This window comes from Schistocerca serialis, chromosome 10 (genome assembly GCF_023864345.2).
Source record: "Schistocerca serialis cubense isolate TAMUIC-IGC-003099 chromosome 10, iqSchSeri2.2, whole genome shotgun sequence".
Taxonomy (NCBI): domain Eukaryota; kingdom Metazoa; phylum Arthropoda; class Insecta; order Orthoptera; family Acrididae; genus Schistocerca; species Schistocerca serialis.
In genome coordinates, this window is record NC_064647.1 from 158,523,380 (window position 1) to 158,548,583 (window position 25,204).

General features: G+C 40.8%; 1 protein-coding gene across 1 annotated transcript in view; it reads right to left on the bottom strand.

The window, feature by feature from the left end:
* Window positions 1–18,772, bottom strand: part of LOC126424836 (WD repeat domain-containing protein 83) — a 55,009-nt gene extending 36,237 nt beyond the window's left edge. The window contains exons 1-2 of the mRNA XM_050087643.1: window positions 18,537–18,772; window positions 2,554–2,689 (exon numbers count right to left, since the gene is read on the bottom strand). Coding sequence (XP_049943600.1) covers window positions 2,554–2,689; window positions 18,537–18,645 — 245 coding nt within the window. The 5' untranslated portion in view covers window positions 18,646–18,772. The remainder of the gene's footprint in view (window positions 1–2,553; window positions 2,690–18,536) is intronic.
* Window positions 18,773–25,204: the final 6,432 nt, after the last annotated feature.

Consider the following 25,204-nt stretch of genomic DNA (forward strand, 5'->3'; position numbering starts at 1 on the left):
TAGGGTTCAATAAAGTCCCTCTGAACCCACTGATTCCAGTGCAATCAACACAAGCAGCAATTTTACAGAATGATGAACTGCAGTCTCGGTGTCAAATTCCAACATAGGATGGCAGACATTTCTCCTTCTACAGTAAAGCATATGATGAATGTCTTACAAACAACTAGCAATTAAGTATATGTAAAAAGAAGGAAAGGCAACCACTCACCTACAGCAGATCAATATATGGAGCACAGAAATGTGTAACAGGAAACAGCATACACACTAGCTTTCAAGCACTTGCTCTTTTTCTAGCAAAAGCACACACATTCACATACGCAACCACACAGAAGCCCAAATGCACACTCCTATGACCACAGCAAGACCATTTACTGATACTCAATTATTGAAAGCAGTTGGCTTAGCAGATGGAGGTGGGGAGGGGCAGGGGAGGATGCAAGGAGAGGGTAAAAGCAGGTCTTTGGACAGGTGACCCTGTGGTGGCACAACAGGGTGAAAAGAGTGCAGAAGGTACAGCAAAAAGAGGTGCAGGGAGAGGGGGGGGGGGACTCAAAGGGAAAAACTGAAAACTGAGGGTGGGGGGGGGGGGGGGAGAAGGAAGGAGGAAAAAGGTGAAGATGAAGACATAGAATGGGAGGTGAGAGAGAAGGGAAAAAGGGAAAGAGGTTGAAAAGAGGGGAGGTTGGGAGGAAAGGGAGGGGGAGAGAGAGGAAGGGAGGGAGGGAGAGGAGGAGAGGGGGAGTGAGACAGAGATAGAGAGGGGAGACTTGAGAGGGGGAGTGGTGAGAGCAGAAGACCAAACCCACAAACAAATTCATGGCACAGTCTTGATTACTTGCATGGCACCATGCTATGCCAATTTATTTATGGGCCATCTGGAGGAATCTTTCCTAACCAATCTACACCGAAAACCTCTCATCTGGTTCAGATTCATTGATGGCATTTTCATGACCTGGACTCACGGCATGAACAAACTTTGCTCTTTCCTCTACAACCTCAACAGCTATTCCCAAATTGGTTTCACCAGGTGCTTCTTAACTTATCAAGCTACCTTCCCTGATGTTGCTCTCCACCTCTCGCATGTCTCTATAGATACATCTGTCCATACCGAGTGTACCAACCTCCGACAGTACCTCCACTCTGACAGCTGTTACCCCTTCTGTGACTTTTCAAGTATGAACCTGTGGACAGTGCACATGCAGTGGGTGTTATATCTATCAACATTGTAGGGTTGTCCTGAAATGCTAATCATTTGCATATGAGCTACAAGTACACACATACACGGTTACATTGTCCCAGTTGACTACAATATGCAGGAGGACCGGTGAGGAAGAGAAAGGTGGCAGGAGTGAGAGACATGGTTGGTCAGAAGGGTGGCTAATGGCTAGGAGTCAGACACAGCAGGCACATGCGACTGGAATGTGGAGCCAGTGGTTCCCTCCGACTGCACCCACTGGGAGTCGTGTGCAGTGCACAGTGATGAAGAGGAGTGCGCTGGAAGAGGAACATGACAAGGTATTTGTTTGAAAGCTAGAAATGTTATCAATATTGTTTAGGATGACTCGGCACCTCAACTACTAGGTGAATTGTTGCCTTTACTCCTTAATTTGTTTTATCCGTATTATCAGCAATTGATAAGATACTGAATGTATTGCTTAATTTAAGCTTATGTTCTTGTGTAGACTTTAGCAAAGTCTCTTGATCTACATTTCTAGCTCCCTACCAGATGATTCTGCTGATCACAGAATAGACCAGATTTGTGAATGGATTCATGACTTTCTACGAGATGTAACACAATATGCCATTACAATGGGATGAAGGGAGTGTTACCGAGCCATTACTGACATCATCAGAATAGTGGGAACACCAGTATTACAGGAAGAGCCAGACAAAACTATGCTCAAGAGCTCAAGAGGAAGATTTTAGATCCTCAAACTGGGAAAACAAACAAGAAAAGTGGGTTAATGGAACATAGCTCAACCACCTTGATTTTGTTGATAGCATTGTACAGTTAGTCCCCAGTTCAGGTAAAAATCAATAACAATAAATGGAGGACCTTAATACAGAAAGTATGAAAGTTAATCTGAACATAAATTAAAATAAAAGTAAAAACGTAACAAATACACTGGAAAAAAAACGGAGCAAATTAACAAGGATTTAAACCAGTTGACAAGCTGTTGCTTATTTTATTACATTAATGATGGAGGACCTTAATACAGCAAGTATGAAAGTTAATCTGAACATAAATTACAATAAAAGTAAAAACGTAACAAATACATTGGAAAAAAACAGAGCAGATTAACAAGGATTTAAACCAGTTGACAAGCTGTTGCTTATTTTATTACATTAATGAGTAAATCAATGATGTTGTAGCAGCTCACAGCACTTTTCTACAATTTTCTTCATCAAAAGTTTCAGTCACTGGCACTGCACATTCAGTTGTACTACAATTTCATCCTGTATATATCATTGCTGTTTGAAAGATATGTTAGTCAAACAACTCATACATTCCTATTTCTACATTTTAAGCAGTCGTTTACAGCACAGCAATACCTGTTGTCACAAGACCCTGCTGCATCATAGACCTCCCCTCCGTGTCCCAAATATGTCTTCAGTAGTAGTGACCTGTGGGGGTTCCACAGTTTTAAAGTACGATCTGCACCACATGTCAAGCAGTAGGAACCATCAACTGAAAAAGTTCCAAAACACAAGATTTAGTAACTATTCAGCACTTCTACTTAATCTGCATACATGATTGTCAATAATGGCTTAATATTATGAGGAAGGACCCAAAAGTAACCAGAATCATAAACTGTACATGATCTACTCATAGTACCATGTTGTACTGCTTGGGAGCTGTTGTAGGACCTCTTCTGAGTCAGTCTGCCCAGTGATGGCACCCGATGACAAGTGTGGTTTTTGTGGCAGCTCTTTGTGTATGTCTGCAGTGCATTCACAATATGAAGAAATAACTGACTCTCACAAATAATGTCTCACCGTGAAGCTTTGTTTTTTCCCCGGAAAATATGCAGCGGAAACTGTATTGGTACAAAAAGCATACAAAGAATGCACTCTTAGTAAAACTCAAGTCTATAAATAGCTTTTTCTAATTAAAAAGGAGGAAATCACCATTGGAGATCAGCACTGTTCTAGTTTTCACTCAAATGCTTGAATCGAGGAACACTTCAGCAAAATCTGTAAGCTCATCAGTAGATCAATGCAGAATGATCAACGAACTTAGAGGCTTGTCAGGGTTATCATGGAGCACAATTCAGCAGATACTGAATGTTGATTTGGTAACGCAAAGAGTGGTAGCTAAGTTCGTGTCCAAGCTTCCCAATGGGGGTCAAAGGGATTTGTGCATTTAAGCTTTTTCGTGAAATGTAAGACCCATTCAAAGATGATCCTAGTTGTTTCAACAAAATCATCATAGGCTACAAGTCACAATACAGAAAGTAAACAACAGGCAAGTCCACAAAATTCGCATGCTTGCCTTGTCCAAAAGAATCTCATCAGGTGAAACTGAATGTAAATTGATGCTGATCTCTCTCTCTCTCTCTCTCTCTCTCTCTCTCTCTCTCTCTCTCTCTCTCTCTCTTACATCAAAGGCATCATACGCTCTGATTTCATCCCCAAAAAGCAAGCAGTAAAGTAACAATTTCATTTGGAGGTTTTGGAAAGGCTGAGCGTCGCAATACGAATGACCCCGCCTGTCCCGATAAATCATTACTTTGGGTTCCGAAAGTCAGTATAATAGAACCAAGATCCTATTTCATCATTCCATGCACAAAGTATTCAGTTGGGCTCATTGCTTTAACCACCCTAATTTGTTCAAAGTAAATGTTCCGGCCCACCTCAACACTCAATAAAGAGCACTGTGCTAAGTTTTCAAAGCGGTCCGCCTCGGGGCACACGGTCATGCATGAGGCAACTGCATGCCTTTGGCTCATCCCACTGGCATGACGTCCCACGATACACGCAAGTTAAACACCTATGGGCAATGAACTAACAATGTGGGACACAAATCCAACTAAAAGTTTTTTAACCAGAACAACTTAAATTCACGATATTAGAGCTGGAATTACTGCAACTGCTGGCACCTGACTTGCCTTCCAATAGAGAGTCATCAAAGGATTTAGAGTGTACTCATTTCAATTATGGGGCCTCGCACGAGTCTCATACCGTTATTTTTCATCACTACCTCCCCGTGCCGGGAGTGGGTAATTTAGGCACCTGCTGCCTGCCTTGGATGTAGTAGCCACTTCTCGGGCACCTTCTCCGGAATTGAACCCTGATTCCCCAATACAACCATGGTAGGCACTGAACCTACCATTGATAGTTGATAAGCCAGACATCTGAAAGATGTGTTATTGGTACAGAGACCATGCAATCAGCCCAGTTATTCACAGTCACGGAGGCAAACAGACCGGACAAGCCGATCGACTGGTTTTGATCAAATAAAGAGAGTCCCTCCCATCTCTGGTCGGGACTCTGTTTGCATGTACCAACTCTATAATTGCCACAGTTATCAAAGTAGCATGGGTAGGTCTAAAGAGTCACAACTGATTTAATTACCATTCGCAGTTTTACCTTAATGCAGCTTTCACTGAGACATGTCTCTCTCTCTCTCTCTCTCACACACACACACACACACACACACAAAGCTCTCAGGTGTTTGTCAGTTTTTGATCACAATGAAGACAACTACTTGACATAAGTGCCCTATTCACCAGATTTAGTGCCCTCATACTTCTTCCAGTTCCCCGTGATAAAAAAGGGCCTGCAAGGAAAGTATTTTGCCAATGTCGCCAACGTAAAATGCCATGTCACAACTGCACTGACAGGTACTGCAGAGGATGAATTTAAAAGATGCTTCCTAAAATAAACTACATATTTTACAGAAAGTTTGGTTATTTTTAGATCCCCCCTCATACATAATATTTAAAATAACATTCGTTTTTATTTCATAACAGTCATGCATAAAACGCCCTGTACTGCCAAATCTGCAACAAACAATTAAAACCATGCCTACAACTAAATTCCCCAAAAGAAATTATCTCATTCAACTATACAGGCCATTTTCCACGGTCATTACTGTTAAAAATCTACACTGAAGAGCCAAAGAAACTGGTACACCTGCCTAAAATCGTGTAGGGCCCCGGCGAGCACGCAGAAGTGCCGCAACACGACATGCCATGGACTCAACTGATGTCTGAAGTAGTGCTGGAGGGGGTGTCTGAAGTAGTGCTGGAGGGAACTGACACCATGAATCCTGTAACTCTTCAGGCTTTCCCGGCGAGATCTTGACATGTGGAATAATCGGGTCTACTGTCGGATTTTTGTGTCACTCTGGCACAATATTTCGTCCACGTAACTCGTTGCCTTCTTCAGGTGCTACCTGAGACTGCCGTATTGGAGGATCTTGTCCAGTATTTATGCCCAGAGGGCACTGGGTGCTCTCTTTGCCATCCGTGCCCGCCTGGCGCTGCTTGTAAGGTGTTGTCTCTTCCCCGGTGCTCCCTCAGACCTCTGCACCCGACTTGGTCGCCTTCTGTGGCAGCTCTCTGAGGCCCGTCCTGTGTCGGGCGTTCCGTTCGTGGTCCGCACCCGCCTAGTGCTGCTCCTGAGGTTTTGGCACTTCTCTGGTGTTCCCACGGATGTCCGCGTCCGACTTGGTCGCCATCTGTGGCAGCTCTCTGAGGCCCGTCCTGTGTCGGGCATTTCATTCGCAGTCCACGCCCGCCTGGCGCTTCTCCTGAGGTACACCCCACCCATTTTTTAAAACGGTTTAACCAAGCCATACCTAAAAGTTGAGAGGATGCTAAGAAAACAGAGTTTGCGGTAGGTTATTTGGAGGGTGAAGCTTCAGAATGGGGCACAGTAAACATTGAAAACTTCACATCCTGGGAAGATTTTCAGAGAAAGTTTAAGGAAAAATATTGGTCTTCAAGTGCACAAGAGAAGTTGATCTCAGACCTTCGAAGTTCAACACCGAAAAAAGAAACACAAATTTTTTCTGAAATATGTAGGACCTTATCATATTCAACAATAGTACACCAAAAAACCCTATATTTAGTAGATCCTGTGACGGGAGAGGAAAAGGGAATGTATAATGTTAAGGATATAAAGCGATATGTACAAAACCCCCAGGGACGCTGACGGGCGGACTGACGTCTGTCGGTTCCCAAGTTGGGTTCGGTGTTGCTTCCACATTAGTTTTCCTACACCAAACTCCCTTCAAATCTTCGACTATCCTGTAATCTATTTATAGCCCTTAAACTCTCCTATCATATTAGTATTAAAAGAGACCAATTATGACTACACGATTATGACTAATTTAAGGAGTCACAATAAACAGCAACCTCTAAGCATGAGACAAAACTAACAGGGTAACATTCTAACAGGAGACATAATATGGTGGTACTGTTTCGGAAGAATGATACCTAGATGACATAAACTGAACATGTGTATGAAATATAAAGTGAAGTGACTACCTGAATAACTATTTAATTATAGTGTATATAATTTCTATTTTTATAGAATGTTTTATATTTTTTGTAAAGTGTGATGTGATTGGGGAGGATTCATATCTAATTTTGAAAGGGGTGGGTAGCATAGGCACAGACACGACCTACACACCACGCCCTTCATACAACCCTCGCAAACAAGTGTGACTGGCTCTTCATCATTTGCTGTTCCACGGGAGTTGCTAAGATCTTTTCTTCGGGGACTTCAAAGGTGACGGTGAGAACGTCCGTTCTGCAGGAGACGCAGAACATCACATGTCCTCCGGCTTCTCACTTAAGTACCGTCAAAGGGGGGATCCTGGGGAAGGGGGGTGGGAAGGGTTTCCTGTCTTTGGGGCTGTCTTCTTTCTTTCTTCGATCTTAGTAACCAATTCTTTTATTTTCTTTCTTACTTCTCTTAAGAGTACCAATCTATCTTTCCCTCTGTCCACATTCATATACTTCTATCGCTGAAGTCCTTCTCTTTTCCGTGATTTCTAAAAATCTTCAACTAAGAGCCTTAGTAGGCCGAAGAATCAGGACGCACGATCACACTTCCACACCCAAACAATTAAATACAAAGACGCAGACAAGTAATACACAGGGAGATGTAACAACCGTCACAGATAAGGGGGAGGTAGTGCTCAGGAAGGGTTCAAGCACATGTGCTAAGTAATGACGGTTGCATATCTCAAAGTAATAGATATTAAGCCTGAGGTATCAAGTCAAACAAGCTAAAGGAACAAGGGGGGACGAAGTGTATGTCCACCTGTGTTCATAGCTATAGTAGTACAAAGTAATATGAATGGACATAAAAAGAAATAGATATTATGCCAGAGGTACCAAGTCAAATAAGTTTCTGATGAATAATAGGACAGTGCAGACCGAATAGCGCGAAGAAAAGAAATAAAGTTATAACCATGGACGAAACATATTTAGTTATTAAGGCTGTATCTATTGGAAATAGCTAATACTTATTGTACTATTAGTTTATCATACTACTATATCTATGAACGATATTACCAACAGCTTAATGAAATACTGGAGGTGGAAGAGAGTTTTTGTACCTAATGTTTTTATGTAGTACAAAGTAACAAGATAAGTGTTAACAAAAAAAAAAATATTAAAACATATGTTATGTGCAAAATAACGAGTGTTCGAGCTAAAGGGAGGGATATGTAGTGCCCCCAGAATTTTATGAAAGTCTGGAGACACTTGTGTTCCAACCGTTTCGAACACGCGTTATTTTAAAGCAGGGCGTAAGGATTAGCATGGGATACTGCACCCATTTATTGTTTGTGCAGGCAAAACTGGAAGGGAGAAAATTCATTGGCACTGGCAAATGTTCAGCGCGGCCTGCCAAGAATAAACACATACGGCCCGGAAGCTCCGTGGCCGGCAGCAAGGAGTAATGTAGCTTTGTATTGTTGAAAAACAAATGGAGTGACTCGAGGTTGTGACTGTTTAGTAGACGTTGAACTGCTCTTGAGAGTACATGGACTGGACGTGGATAATCAGCCACAATAAAAGCTTATGTACTAATTGTGTTCAAAAATGTGTAATTAACTGATCTCGGGTGCCCGGTAATGTGTGCGTTTACGTCATAAAGTTTAGTTGTTTTTGTGTACAAAGTGGAAATTAATATGTTCGGGTGTAATGAATGATATTCCAAGAGTAGCGCATTTTTTAAATAAGAAGAGAGAGAGTGTTGTTGTTGTGGTCTTCAGTCCTGAGACTGGTTTGATGCAGCTCTCCATGCTACTCTATCCTGTGCAAGCTTCTTCATCTCCCAGTACCTACTGCAACCTACATCCTTCTCAATCTACTTAGTGTATTCATCTCTTGGTCTCCCTCTACGATTTTTACCCTCCACGCTGCCCTCCAATACTAAATTGGTGATCCCTCGATGTCTCAGAACATGTCCTACCAACTGATCCCTTCTTCTAGTCAAGTTGTGTCACAAGCTCCTCCTCTCCCCAATTCTATTCAATACCTCCTCATTAGTTATGTGATCAACCCATCTAATCTTCAGCATTCTTCTGTAGCACCACATTTCGAAAGCTTCTATTCTCTTCTTGTCTAAGCTATTTATCATCCACGTTTCACTTCCATACGTGGTTACACTCCATACAAATACTTTCAGAAATGACTTCCTGACGCTTAAATCTATACTCGATGTTAACAAATTTCTCTTCTTCAGAAACGCTTTCCTTGCCATTGCCAGTCTACATTTTATATCCACTCTACTTCGACCATCATCAGTTATTTTGCTCCCCAAATAGCAAAACTCCTTTACTACTTTAAGTGTCTCATTTCCTAGTCTAATTCCCTCTGCATCACCTGACTTAATTCGACTACATTCCATTATCCTTGTTTTGCTTTTGTTGATGTTCATCTTATACCCTCCTTTCAAGACACTGTCCATTCCATTCAACTGCTCTTCAAAGTCCTTTGCTGTCTCTGACAGAATTACAATGTCATCGGCAAACCTCAAAGTTTTTATATCTTCTCCATGGATTTTAATACCTACTCCAAACTTTTCTTTTGTTTCCTTTATTGCTTGCTCAATATACAGATTGAATAACATCGGGGATAGGCTACAACCCTGTCTCACTCCCTTCCCAACCACTGCTTCCCTCTCATACCCTTCTACTCTTATAACTGCCATCTGCTTTCTGTACAAATTGTAAATAGCCTTTCGATCTCTGTATTTTACCCCTGCCACCTTCAGAATTTGAAAGAGAGTATTCCAATCAACATTGTCAAAAGCTTTCTCTAAGTCTACAAATGCTAGAAACGTAGGTTTGCCTTTCCTTAATCTTTCTTCTAAGATAAGTCGTAGGGTCAGTATTGTCTCACGTGTTCCAACATTTCTACGGAATCCAAACTGATCTTCCCCCAGGTCGGCTTCTATTAGTTTTTCCATTCGTCTGTAAAGAATTCGCGTTAGTATTTTGCAGCTGTGACTTATTAAACTGATAGTTCGGTATTTTTCACATCTGTCAACACCTGCTTTCTTTGGGATTGGGATTATTATTTTCTTTTTGAAGTCTGAGGGTATTTCGCCTGTCTCATACATCTTGCTCACCAGATGGTACGAGTTTTGTCAGGACTGGCTCTCCCAAGGTAGTCAGTAGTTCTAATGGAATGTTGTCTACTCCGGGGGCCTTGTTTCGACTCAGGTCTTTCAGTGCTCTGTCAAACTCTTCACGCAATATCATATCTCCCATTTCATCTTCATCTACATCCTCTTCCATTTCCATAATATTGTCCTCAAGTACATCGCCCTTGTATAGGCCCTCTATATACTCCTTCCGCCCTTCTGCTTTCCCTTCTTTGCTTAGAGTGAGAGAGTGAAAATTCCCCCTTCCTAGGAGTGAAATCTTCGGAGAAGCATCCGGTGCTAGCAGAAGACATCGGCGCTGCAAGAAAGCAGAACCAGCATTCTTCAACAAGTAAGTCCATGAAAACATTACACCGGGCCACCGCATGCCTCTGTAATGCTGTTGCACTTACTGAATGGTCCTGAGATGAAATGTGCCACTCTCCATTCTGTCTTCTCTATTTCTTCTATTAATCCAACCTGGTACGGTTCACAGATTGGTGAACAATACTTAAAGTGTTGGTGAAACAAGTGTTTTGTAAGCTACTTCTTTTGTGGATGAGTTACATTAAGACATTTCCAATGAACCTCAGCATGACATTTTCTTTCGTACAGTTGTATGTAGCCATTCTACTTTAGGTCACACTGGAAGGTTACTCCCAGGTATTTTGCAGTTGTTACTGTTTCCAGAAATTTATCGTCAGTAGCATAATCAAACAGTATCGGGTCACTTCGCATATTTATGTGCAATATGTTACATTAACTTAAGTTCTAGGTTGATTGCCATTCCTTGCAACAATCTTGACCTTCTGCAGGTCTGCCTGCATTTTGCTACAGTCTTCTGGCATTGTAATGTTGCTAATAGAAAAAATTCTCGGCAAACAGCTTCGTGGAGAGTTTGACATTATCTATTAGACTATTTATATACACTGAAGTGCCAAAGAAACTGGTATAGGCATGCGTATTCAAATACAGAGAAATGTAAACAGGCAGAATATGGCACTGCAGTTGACAACACCTATATAAGACAACAAATGCCTGCCACAGTTGTTAAGATTGCTTACTGCTGCTACAACGACTGGTCATTAATACTTATGTGAGTTTGAATGTGGTGTTACAGTTGGCACATGAGCTATGGAGTAGAGCATCTCTGATGTAGCAATGAAATGAAGATTTTCCTTTATGATCATTTCACGAGTGTACTGTGAATATCAGGAATCCAGTAAACCATCAAATCTCTGACTTTGCTGCAGCTGGAAAAAGATCGTGCAAAGAATAGGACCAATGACTACTGCAGAAAATCTCCCCACATGACAGAAGTGCAGTCCTACCACAAATTGCTGCAGACTTGAATGTTGGGCCATCAACAAGTGTCAGCGTGTGAACCATTCAGTGAAACATATGGGCTTTCAGAGTTGAAGGCCCACTTGTGTACCCTGGATCACTACATGACACAAAAGCTTTACGCCTCGCCTGGGCCTGTTAACATCAACACTGGACTGTTGATGACTGGAAACATGTTGCCTAGTTGAACAAGTCTTGTTTAAAATTGTATTGAGTGGGTGGATGTGTATGGGTATGGAGACAACCTCATGTATCCATGGAACCTGCATGTCAGCAGAGGACTGTTCAAGGTGGTGGAGGTTCTGTAATGATGTGGGGCATGGGCAATTCCAACAGAGCAATGCGATGCCCCAAGTCCGAAATTGCTATGTAGTGGCTCCAGGGACACACTTCTGAATTTACACTTTCACTGGCCACCACACTCCCCAGACATGAACATTATTGAGCATATCTGGGATGCTTTGCAATGTGCTGTTCAGAAGAGATCTCCACCCCCTCATACTCTTATGGATTTATGAACAGCCATGCAGGATTCATGGTGACATCTGGAATAATCGGGTCTACTGCCGGATGTTTGTGTCGCTCTGGCACAATATGTCTGCTTAGATGTATGAGGTTATTATTATTATTATACAATTATAATAAAAACTTGAGACTACCAGATGAGGTTTCCATCATGGACATGAATGAACAAAGGAATACACAAGGTATTAAAAAAGAAAAAATTGTCATAGCACTTGCTTGTCAAACTATCACTTTCCAACCTAACCAAGACCTTTTGCTACACCGCAAATCATTCTGATCAAATAACGTTGACTGCAGGAAAATAAATAACTGATCCAGTGCTGATGACAGTACTGTGATCTTCAGTAAACTCACTATCTCCAGGAGACCTATATGGTTCTAGTACATAACACAGTCCAAGCTACAGCCCCAGCAATGGATCAATATCTCTAATAGACCTTTATAGGTCATGCAAGGAACGTGATCTATGCCACAAGCACTAAACAATATATTGTAAACACACAAATGAAATTTACAAGCAAAACATCGCATATGCCATCTACGTAACATATGCCATTGTACTATGAAGAATTATATTGATAGCTTGCATTGTTTACTACAACCACTGCTCAAACAATACATGCTGCAATTCGTCAATCTTAGTGATTTCTAACATTCATGTATACTACAGTAACGAGTAATTATAGACTGCTATTTTAAGTTCTGAATTACCTTTCATAATTCTGAAGTTGTCAGGTACATATAAATCTACATACATGCTCCGCAAACCACTGTACGGTGCATGATGGAGGGTGCCCTGCACCACAATTAGTCATTTCTTTTCATGTTCCACTTGCAAATAGTGCACGGGAAAATTGACTATATGAGCCCTAATTTTTCGTATCTTTCATAGTCCCTATGCAAAATGTATGTTGTTGGCAGTAGGATTGTTCTGAAGTCAGCTTCAAAGGCTGGTTCTCTAAATTTTTCAGTAGTGCTCTGCAAGATAAAATGTCTTCTTTCCTCCAGGGATTCCCACTTGAGCTCCCGAAGCATATGTGTAACTCTTGCATATTGATTGAACCTACCAATAACAGAAATAGCAGATCGCCTCTGAATTGCTTCGACGTCTTCTTTCAATCCGACCTGGAGTGGGTCCCAAACACTTGAGCAGTATTGAAGAATAGGTTGCAGTAGTGTCCTATCTGCAGTTTCCTTTACAGGTGAACTATACTTTCCTAAAATTCTCCCAATAAACTGAAATCGACATTCGGCTTCCCTACCACAATCTTCACATCCTCATTCCATTTTACATCACTTCATAACATGACTGTGTCCGACAGGGGATTTTCCTACTTATATGCATCAAATTACATTTTTCTACCCGCCATTCATTACACCAAATGGAAATTTTGTCTAGGTTATCAGCGTAGAGTCACTTATCTTTGACACTTTCCTGTACACCACAGCGTCATGAGCGAACAACTGCAGATTGCTGCCCACCTTGTCTGCCAAATCATTTATGAATACAGAAAATAGCAACATTTCTACCACACTTTCCTGGGGCACTCCTGATTACCCTGCCTCCAATGAACAGTTGCCGTTGAGGACAACATACTGAACTCTGTTACTTAAGATGTCTTTGAGCCAGTCAAGTATATGGAAGCCTATTTGTATGCATGTACCTTCATTAACAGTCTGCAATGGGGTACTGTGTTGAATGCTTTTTGAAAATCTAGAAATATGGACTCTGCCTGTTGTCCTTCATCCATAGTTTGCAGTATACCACGTGAGAAAAGAGCAAGCTGGATTTCACTTTGCAATGCTTTCTAAAACTGTGCTGATTCGTAGACATGAGCTTTTCGGTCTCTAGGAAATTTATTATATTAGAAACTCACGATATGTTCTAGAATTCTGCAGCAAACAAATGTCAAGGATATTGGTCTGCAGTTTTTGTCAGCTTGTTTGTTATTGCAATGGCTCATTTTGTTTACAGGCTGTGTGTGTACTGATCAGATATGTCCTGTTTTCTCCATGTGTCATAAAAACGTTTCTTCAAGAATTCACATGTGCTGTTACTGTACCCATACTAATTTCTGCATTCGGTGATACATAGTTGGCAGAGGCAGTCCGTACACAATTTTTTGTTGTTGAATATAAAAATGGCAATTGGTTTGCTGCCCTGTGATCAGTGCAAAATCTAACAGGAAGAAAGTCACATAACTCAGCAAAGTATTCCATCATTGTCATTACAAACAGTTCATATTTTTTGTCACAGTAAAATAAATGACAATTGCATCATGTACACTAGCAGTATCTTTTTATACACCTGCAGTGTCACATACATTATGGTTCAGTTATAATAACCTAGCTGCATATTTGTACTGTACACTACTGTGCCCCTGTTGATCCTTTTAAACATTTGGCTCATTTTGTTTCGTGGGGGGGGGGGGGGGGGCAGCACACACACTGCTATATTTTTCCTGTTATCTCCATGCGTCATAAGAATGATTTGTTTGGTTTGTTGATAAAAGATCACAGCTATTTTTTTAAGATTTTCCTGATAATGACTGTTACTTGCAAGGTGTGTAGGCAAAGTAATCAAAGGATATGAAGTTCTGCATGCGCTTATGGATGTAGCACTTACCATGGCTCCTGCTATTTTCTTTTGGGAAATTAGGCCTAAAACAGGTTTTGTGGGCAGATGACTTTCCCCAGAATTACACCATATCGCAATAACAATTCAGTCCGAGCAAAGTACACATTTTTGACAGTATTTTTTTTTCCGTGCAGCAAAAAATTATGTTTATGAAATGTGATATCTAGCTTACTGCTTATACATTTTGCATGTTAGGCCCCTCTTTGATCTATCTGAAACCTTTCTCCAACAAACAATGGTCGTAGCTGTAACCAGTTTAGGTAACATCTAATATCTGTAGTAACAATAAATAAAAATAGTATGCTATCACTCACTCGAAGGTCAAAAATGGCTCTGAGCACTATGGGACTCAACTGCTGAGGTCATTAGTCACCTAGAACTTAGAACTAGTTAAACCTAACTAACCTAAGGACATCACAAACATCCATGCCGAGGCAGGATTCGAACCTGCGACCGTAGCGGTCTTGCGGTTCCAGACTGCAGCGCCTTTAACCGCACGGCCACTTCGGCCAGCACTCGAAGGTCATATTTAGTAGCACGTCCCCAAGCATTTGAGATCAGATCTTAAATCAAAATTTACAGTGTACTCCTATAAATCAATCCAGATGTACTATAAATAACAAATCTATTTTTCTATAGGCCACCAATGAAAAGGAAATACTTAATATAATTAAAGAACTGAACCCCAAATTCTCTGTTGGTACTGACAATATCCCTGACTATATCTTGAAGAAATGTGCTCCGCTTGTAGCCAAGCCATTGTCAACATCTGTAACTGGTCTCTATCAGAAGGGGTGTTCCCAGAAAAATTGAAGATAGCGAAAATAAAACCCCTGTTCAAGAAAGGGATAAAAACAGAAGTATCAAACTACAGGCCTATCTCACCATTATTTGGGTTTTTCCAAAATAATTGAAAAAATCTATTATAAAAGACTAATCAGTTTCACAGAAAAAAAATAATTATTTCTCAAATACTCAACATGGATTACGGAAATCTAAATCTACTGAGACAGCAATCTTTGCATTCCTAAATGAAGCATTAAATGCAATAGACAATAAAGCACATATCTCAGGCATATTTCTAGACCTCTTGCATTCAATGTTATCAATCACAACATCTTGCTTCAGAAACTTGAATATGTAGGTATTAGGGGCCCGGCCTATGAATGGATAAAATCATATCTCGAAAACAGAGAGAAATTAGTTGAGCATACTATCCAAGAAGGGAACAAGATAAAATCCTATTGCACAGAAAAGCAGATCATGTGTATGGTGTACCACAAGGCTCCTTTCTAGGACCAGTTCTGTTTGTACTCTTTGTAAATGACTTGGAACCAACTAGCCCATGCCATAATTACATAAAATTTGCAGATGGCACAAATGTGATAATAAAAGGAAGGACCATAGAAAAATTACTACATGAGATTAAAAATTGTACCACCCACACTACAGACTGGTTCTCTGGAAACAACTTAGTAATAAACACAGAAAAACAGTGACAATGCATACACTCAAAGTGCAAAATAAATATCCACTAGCACGAGATGTAGAGTCGTTTACTAGAACCCTAGGAAATGTAAGCTCTACAAAATCTCTTGGGATATGGATCCAAGAAGATCTAAGATGGGTCCAACATACAAAATACATTACTAATAAATTAAATACCATTTGCTATACTATCAAAATTCTTTCTGATTGCACACTGAAAGAGACACTAAAAGATGTATAGCCTACAGCGCCCAGGCAGAATCCTTACCGCAATACGGCATAATCTTTTGAGGAAATGCATCTGCTGGCAAAAGTTGTTTTATATGCCAAAAGAGAATTGTAAGAGCCATAGAAAATATGGCATCAAGAAGCTCATGCAAGCCGTTATTCAAGAAACTACATATCCTTCAACTACCATGTCTGTACATTTTACAAGTAATCATATTTGTAAGGAAACTCTTAGAAAATAGCAAGAATCTTGTGTCAACTAACTAGAGTACCACCTGTATAACACAAGGAGAAAGCAGGCCATACATGTTCAACATGCACACACAACACTAAAACAGAACAGACCACTGCAAACAAGAAACAGACTATACAATAAGCTACCCACAAACATTAAAAAAATAAAAGACAGTTCAAAATTTAAAACTGCTGTCCATAAATATTTATTGCAAATATGTTATTATAGTATAGATGAATATCTTGAAACATAAAATATTATTGCAAAAAAAAAAAAAAAAAAAAAAATTGAATTACTTGGGTTAAATATAATGTATTAGATTAGATAGGATTAATACTTGTTCCATAGATCATGAATACTACACTTCGTAATGATGTGGAACGTGTCAGGTTAATAAAAGATGTCTGTACAAGATATTACATTACACAAAATATTGTATGACATTAATGTTTAAGTTGTTTTTTTTTCCCTTAATTTATATCTAAAAATTCAGCCAATGAGTAGACGGAGTTGTCATCTAGAAATTCTTTTAATTTATTTTTAAATGTTAGTTGGCTATCTGTCAGGCTTTTGATGCTGTTTGGTAGGTGACCAAAGACTTTTGTGGCAGTATAATTTACCCCTTTCTGTGCCAAAGTCAGATTTAACCTTGCATAGTGAAGATCATCCTTTCTCCTGGTGTTATAGCTATGCACACTGTCATTACTTTTGAACTGGGTTGTATTATTAACAACCAATTTCATAAGTGAATATATATACTGTGAGGATCCCTAGATCCTTAAATAGATGTCTGCAGGATGACTGTGGGTGGGCTCCAACAATTATTCTGATTACACGTTTTTGAGCAAAGAATACTTTTCTACTTAACGATGAATTACCCCAGAATATGATGCCATACGAAAGCAGTGAATGAAAGTAGGCATAGTAAGCTAATTTACTGAGATTCTTATCACAAAAATTTGCAATAACCCTAATAGCATACGTAGCTGAACTCAGACATTTCAGCAGACCATTAATATGTTGCTTCCAGTTTAACCTCTCATCAATGGACACACCTAAAAATTTTGAAAATTCTACCTTAGCTACAGACTTCTGTTCAAAGTCTATATTTATTACTGGAGTTGTGCCATTTACTGTACGGAACTGTATACACAGTGTTTTATCAAAATTTAAAGAGAGTCCGTTTGCTGAGAAACACTTAATAATTTTGTGAAAAACATCATTTACAATTACATCACTTGGTTCTTGGATGTTATTACTATACCTGTATCATCAGCAAAAAGAACTAACTTTGCATCTTCATCAATGTGGAATGGTAAGTCATTAATGTATATCAAGAACAGTAAAGGACCTAAGACCGAACCCTGTGGGACCCCGTACTTGATAGCCCCCCAGATTCAGAAATCAGCTGTTGTTTTAACATTACATGAACCACTTATTTCAACTTTCTGCATTCTTCCAGTTAAGTATGAATTAAACCATTTGCGCACTGCCGCCCTCAAACCATAATGATTTAGCTTATCTAAAAGAATTCCATGATTTACACAATCAAAGGCCTTTGAGAGATCACAAAAAATACCAATGGGTGATGTCCGGTTATTCAGAGCATTTAATATTTGATCAGTGAAAGTGTATATAGCTTTTCTGTTGAAAAGCCTTTCTGAAAACCAAACTGACATTTTGTTAGTACTTTATTTTTACAAATATGGGAGGCTACTCTTGAATACATTACTTTCTCAAAAATTTTTGATAGAGCTGACAGAAGAGAGATTGGATGGTAGTTGTTGACATCCGACGTGTCCCCCTTTTTATGTAATGGTTTTACAATGGCATATTTCAGTCTATCGGGGAAAACACCCTGGAAGCTGAACCTTCAGTTGTGATAATATTAACCCTAAATCAATGTAAATATTCTTGTATGAGTTAAAAGTATGTACTGTAAGTCACAATGACTTGTCCAATATCATATTGTATACCTTGTACAACAAATGAGCAAAAGGACCAATAAAAATGTGATGTAATATGTAAATAATCAAAGGTTTTTAATAACTTTTATCTTCCATAGTATTCCGATTGGAAATCAATGGTCACTGTTTAGTCAGAGACGGTTAATGTTTGTGAACTGATTCTCTAGTAAATGTCTTCTTTACTTCGAATATTGGAGGCTCAGATTCAAGGCCTTCAGAACCTACTGTATCAGCTACTAAAGTTACCTTGCAATCCCAGAAATGACATAAGAGTTTTACAGAAGTAGATATTACGTGAACGAAAAGTGGTACTAAAACACAGAACGGGCATTTCCCTTAATGTCAGTATATCTCCATTGCCACACAAATGTAAGAAGGCATTGAAAGCCAGAAATTCAAGAAGTCCTCCTACAGAACTGTAGCTTCACTTGATCCCACTTAGTGGTACTTCAGAATTGTACTGCTGTAGTTGTGTACTAATACAAGAAGGAATTTTCATTACCATTGAAACGCACAGCTCTCACCGTTCCCTGTTTGCAGTCGACAATGTTCCTACAGACATAATTCAACTTGACAGAACTATCTTCTTTCTTATCTGACGTCTTATCCATCTTCACGACGTCCCAACACAGACTTGCTTTATTAACAGGTAACCTTCACATCATAACAATATGTATCAGTTAGCAAATGCTTCAAAGTGCCACAACACTATGTAAACAATCACATCAGTTTTTGTATACAAACTCACAGTTACTAAATCGAAGATATACCACTTCTATTTCCTATATCGAACATTACACATGCAACTAAAATTGCACTCGTTGAGTGGCGCCATTGAATTTGCTTGTGGAAACAAGAGTCCTGTGACGCCTCTGGACTTTCAAACTGTAAGAGCGCAGGTATGTGAATACATAATACTCAATTTGAAATACACTGCACCTTCAGACAACAATTTAAGCTATCTAAATATTTTTATGTTTTACGTTCTAACATGAGGACATTGTTCATATTTGTCGTTGATCATATATGTTATGTTATGTTATGTGGTTTATTCATCTCATTACATACAATTTTCAAATCATTTGATTTGATGTACAGGAGACATGTCAAGGTTTACAAAAGAATCTTTTTTCACTTTTTTAAGAGAACTACAAAAGTTTACATTATATTTTACATTTCTAAGTTACAGCTACACATGTACATAAAATAATAAATGTATTACAATCCCTGTGTTCAGATTGTGAAGCTGTCCTCAATGAATTCATCGATAGAATAATAACACTTTTCCACTAGGAGAGTAAAGAGCAATCTTTTCAGTGAACCAATCTCCATTTTAAATATATTACTGCCTTTTATTTTATTGAAAATTTTTTACCCCATATACTCTGGCGTTTGGGCATAAAGTTTTAAACGATGTGTTGGAAGTTTGAAGTTATCTCTGTGGCGAGTGCTGTAGTTGTGGTCAAAACGGAAATTGTCTAGTGTATGTTGATTTCTATATAGGAACACCACCATCTCATATATGTAAAGTGAGGGGATCGATAGTACTTTTAAATTTTTTAACAGTGGTCGACAGGATTCCCGTTTTTTTGCAACACACATGTTTCTAATTACTTTCTTTTGTAATACTAGGAGCCTAGTGACATTAGCTGAATTTCCCCAGAAGATTATGCCATAACGAATAACTGACTCAAAGTAGCAGTGATAAACTATCTTTCTGGTATCTATGTTTGTGGCACCTGACAAAATACACATTGCAAATGCTAAGTTGTTCAGTTGATTTGCTAAGTAATCTATGTGTACCTTCCAATTTAAATTTTTGTCAAGATTTAGGCCTAAGAACTTCACGTGGTTTGCTTCTGTGATATCCTGATCATTGCAAGTTATCTTTATTTCACTCCTTTCTACTGATTTAGCTTCAAATTGCATCATTTTGGTTTTAGTTACATTTAGTTTTAGTCCATTTTGATAGAACCAAGATTCAAGTTTTTCTAAAGTGTTTTTGGCTTTTTCTGGAATATTTTCAGATACCTCATTTTCAATTAGAACTGATGTATCATCAGCAAATAAGACTGAATGAACATCAATAGCAAGTGGTAGGTCATTTACGTAAAAAAGAAACAGATAGGGACCCAATATCGAACCTTGTGGGACTCCTTGGGGAACTGTTTTCCAACGGAATAGACTTCATCTCCCAAACATAATGTCATACACTTAATTACATAACAATTCCAGAAACTTATAACACATTTCAAATTTTAGCATATTTTTCACAAAATTCTTTTACATTAAAAATGGATTTTCAATCAACAGATTATACCTTAACAAAATAATAATTTACAAGACATGGGCCATGCTGAGGCTGGTAATTCGTTAAAGATTTTTTAGAGAGCTGACGCTGGGGGAACGGGTTGCTTTTGTAAGTATTTTCCTCTACACCTTACACTGAAGCAGTGAAGCAAAGATTCCCAATTCAATGTAGTTTTGTTAACCATGACTAACTGACAGCAACTCAGCAGCGATAAACCATGGAACTGTCAAAACTACTCAGTTTACTATAAGAGTAAATAATATTTGTTAATGTGCCTGCTGTCCAAAGACCAGCCAAATACACATTATTTTGGAGTCGGTGCTTCCCACACAGCCTACATAGAGCGGAATGAGCGAGTACTTGTACCACACCCATCAGCCCAACCCAGATACGTTGTTGGTGCTTTCATCATTTCTTCTGACTTTTTTCTCGGAGCGATGGTTGCTTGCCCAGTCTGTCCACTGTTTTACTTCGACATCGCAGTAGCAGCTTTCTCATTTTCTACACTAGCTATGGTGGTGTCCAATATCAGCAGATATGATGGCTTACTTTATTCTAGTGACACAATTTGTGGCTTCAATGTTATATTGTATCTGTATTGCATGTTTGTCACGTTTTATAAACTTGAATGGACCTGAGTATGGGGCTTGTAATGGTGGGTGCACCGCTTCCATCTTTATCACCACACGTGAGCACATTTTCAGATCTCTGGTTAAGAAAGTCTTATGTTCTCCATTGGCGTGATACCAGTGAAGGGTGTAGCTTGGATACCTGGGCCTTTATTAGTGCAGTAAATATAGCAGTTCTGTCAGCATCGATACTTGCTGCACAAAAAAAAACTCTGGTTGTAGGCATAACGTCTCACCATACACCATCTCCACCATCAACACTCCTATATATAGCCTACATGCAATGTGGAGACCCAATAAGACCAGTGTCAGAACGGATGTTCAACAGTCTTTGTGGTACATAAGCACAATTTTCAGAGTCCTGTGTCAGTGCTCTATCATTCCGTTATTTGCCAGGTGGTAGCTGGTTGTGTGATAGCACAGGAACACACACAACTTCGACAGCTCCAGGAATAGAGTCGATTCAAACAGTCGCCCCTGATCTGTAGTAACATGCAACAAATGACATGACATACGTGTTAGTTCTTGCTACTGTCTCTGTCCATATGTTGCTGATTGGTCTGCCTCTGCCCACTGAGTGTATCTGTGTATTGCAGAAAAGATGTAGCGACAGCCTTCTGATGAAGGCAGTATACCCACAATATCTATATGTACTGTACCTGCTTGTCACCTCTGGATACTCTCCCACAAGCTTGTGCACATGTCTGCCCACCTTTAAATTGCTGACATGCTATGCATGATATTGGTGGGCTAGGTTATGAATAGTATCGAAAACCACTTTGCTTAACCTCTCTGGCACAAGAGACTTTAGTCTGGTTTTGGAAACATCAAACCAAATCATATTTTTAGCCCCTAATAGCTGCATCTGTTTCAGCTGTAGATCTGTTGATACAGTAGTCAGTAGTCCGTGCTGTGGTGAATTGCTTGTAATCAACTGTGCATAAGATAGCTTCGATTTGTGAGAAGAAATCAGCTACTACATTCTCTGCCCCTTTTATGTGCCTTATGCCTGTGGCGAACTGGTGGATGAACTCAACCTGGGATAACTGTCATGGGAAACTATGGTAAAGGCAAATGTGATAGATTTATGGTCTGTAAAGATTATGAAAGGCCTGACCTCGATGCGTAGGCAAACGTGTAGCATGGCTTCATAAATGACTAATAACTCCCTATTGTATGCACTCCACATGGCTTAAGCCTCCATTAGTTTATGAGAGAAAATACCCAAGGGGCTACCAACGTTTCAGTGCATCAAGAACTTGATGGACCAAGAAAAGTGTTTTTTGGTGGATAGCTTTTACCATTCCGAAGGCTCATAGCATTTCCAGTGTCCATGGCAGAGAGCATCTACATCTACATCTACATTGATACTCCGCAAGCCACCCAACGGTGTGTGGCAGAGGGCACTTTACATGCCACTGTCATTCCTATTCCAGTCGCGTATGGTTCGCGGGAAGAACGACTGTCTGAAAGCCTAAGTGCGCGCTCTAATCTCTCTAATTTTACATTCGTGATCTCCTCGGGAGGTATAAGTAGGGGGAAGCAATATATTCGATACCTCATCCAGAAACGCACCCTCTCGAAACCTGGTGAGCAAGCTACACCGCGATGCAGAGCGCCTCTCTTGCAGAGTCTGCCACTTGAGTTTATTAAACATCTCCGTAACACTATCACGGTTACCAAATAACCCTGTGACGAAACGCGCCGCTCTTCTTTGGATCTTCTCTATCTCCTCCGTCAGACCGATCTGGTATGGATCCCACACTAATGAGCAATACTCAAGTATAGGTCGAACGAGTGTTTTGTAAGCCACCTCCTTTGTTGATGGACTACATTTTCTAAGCACTCTCCCAATGAATCTCAACCTGGTACCCGCCTTACCAACAATTAATTTTATATGATCATTCCACTTCAAATCGTTCCGCACGCATACTCCCAGATATTTTACAGAGTAACTGCTACCAGTGTTTGTTCCGCTATCATATAATCATACAATAAAGGATCCTTCTTTCTATGTATTCGAAATACATTACATTTGTCTATGTTAAGGGTCAGTTGCCACTCCCTGCATTTCGCTACAATTTTCTAATGCTGCAACTTCTCTGTATACTACAGCATCATCCGCGAAAAGCCGCATGGAACTTCCGACACTATCTACTAGGTCATTTATACACTCCTGGAAATGGAAAAAAGAACAGATTGACACCGGTGTGTCAGAACCACCATACTTGCTCCAGACACTGCGAGAGGGCTGTACAAGCAATGATCACACGCACGGCACAGCGGACACACCAGGAACCGCGGTGTTGGCCGTCGAATGGCGCTAGCTGCGCAGCATTTGTGCACCGCCACCGTCAGTGTCAGCCAGTTTGCCGTGGCATACGGAGCTCCATCACAGTCTTCAACACCGGTAGCATGCCGCGACAGCGTGGACGTGAACCGTATGTGCAGTTGACGGACTTTGAGCGAGGGCGTATAGTGGGCATGCGGGAGGCCGGGTGGACGTACCGCCGAATTGCTCAACACGTGGGGCGTGAGGTCTCCACAGTACATCGATGTTGTCGCCAGTGGTCGGCGGAAGGTGCACGTGCCCGTCGACCTGGGACCGGACCGCAGCGACACACGGATGCACGCCAAGACCTAGGATCCTACGCAGTGCCGTAGGGGACCGCACCGCCACTTCCCAGCAAATTAGGGACACTGTTGCTCCTGGGGTATCGGTGAGGACCATTCACAACCGTCTCCATGAAGCTGGGCTACGGTCCGCACACCGTTAGGCCGTCTTCCGCTCACGCCCCAACATCGTGCAGCCCGCCTCCAGTGGTGTCGCGACAGGCGTGAATGGAGGGACGAATGGAGAGGTGTCGTCTTCAGCGATGCGAGTCGCTTCTGCCTTGGTGCCAATGATGGTCGTATGCGTGTTTGGCGCCGTGCAGGTGAGCGCCACAATCAGGACTGCATACAACCGAGGCACACAGGGCCAACACCCGGCATCATGGTGTGGGGAGCGATCTCCTACACTGGCCGTACACCACTGGTGATCGTCGAGGGGACACTGAATAGTGCACGGTACATCCAAACCGTCATCGAACCCATCGTTCTACCATTCTTAGACCGGCAAGGGAACTTGCTGTTCCAACAGGACAATGCACGTCCGCATGTATCCCGTGCCACCCAACGTGCTCTAGAAGGTGTAAGTCAACTACCCTGGCCAGCAAGATCTCCGGATCTGTCCCCCATTGAGCATGTTTGGGACTGGATGAAGCGTCGTCTCACGCGGTCTGCACGTCCAGCACGAACGCTGGTCCAACTGAGGCACCAGGTGGAAATGGCATGGCAAGCCGTTCCACAGGACTACATCCAGCATCTCTACGATCGTCTCCATGGGAGAATAGCAGCCTGCATTGCTGCGAAAGGTGGATATACACTGTACTAGTGCCGACATTGTGCATGCTCTGTTGCCTGTGTCTATGTGCCTGTGGTTCTGTCAGTGTGATCATGTGATGTATCTGACCCCAGGAATGTGTCAATAAAGTTTCCCCTTCCTGGGACAATGAATTCACGGTGTTCTTATTTCAATTTCCAGGAGTGTATATATTGTGAAAAGCAATGGTCCCATAACACTCCCCTGTGGCACGCCAGAGGTTACTTTAACGTCTGTAGACGTCTCTCCATTGATAACAACATGCTGTGTTCTGTTTGCTAAAAATTCTTCAATCCAGCCACACAGCTGGTCTGATATTCCGTAGGCTCTTACTTTGTTTATCAGGCGACAGTGCGGAACTGTATTGAATGCCTTCCGGAAGTCAAGAAAAATAGCATCTACCTGGGAGCCTGTATCTAATATTTTCTGGGTCTCATGAACAAATAAAGCGAGTTGGGTCTCACACGATCGCTGTTTCCGGAATCCATGTTGATTCCGACATAGTAGATTCTGGGTTTCCAGAAATGACATGATACGCGAGCAAAAAACATGTTCTAAAATTCTACAAGAGATCGACATCAGAGATATAGGTCTATAGTTTTGCCCATCTGCTCGACGACCCTTCTTGAAGACTGGGACTATCTGTGCTCTTTTCCAATCATTTGGAACCCTCCGTTCCTCTAGAGACTTGCGGTACACGGCTGTTAGAATGGGGGCAAGTTCTTTCGCGTACTCTGTGTAGCATCGAATTGGTATCCCCTCAGGTCCAGTGGACTTTCCTCTATTGAGTGATTCCAGTTGCTTTT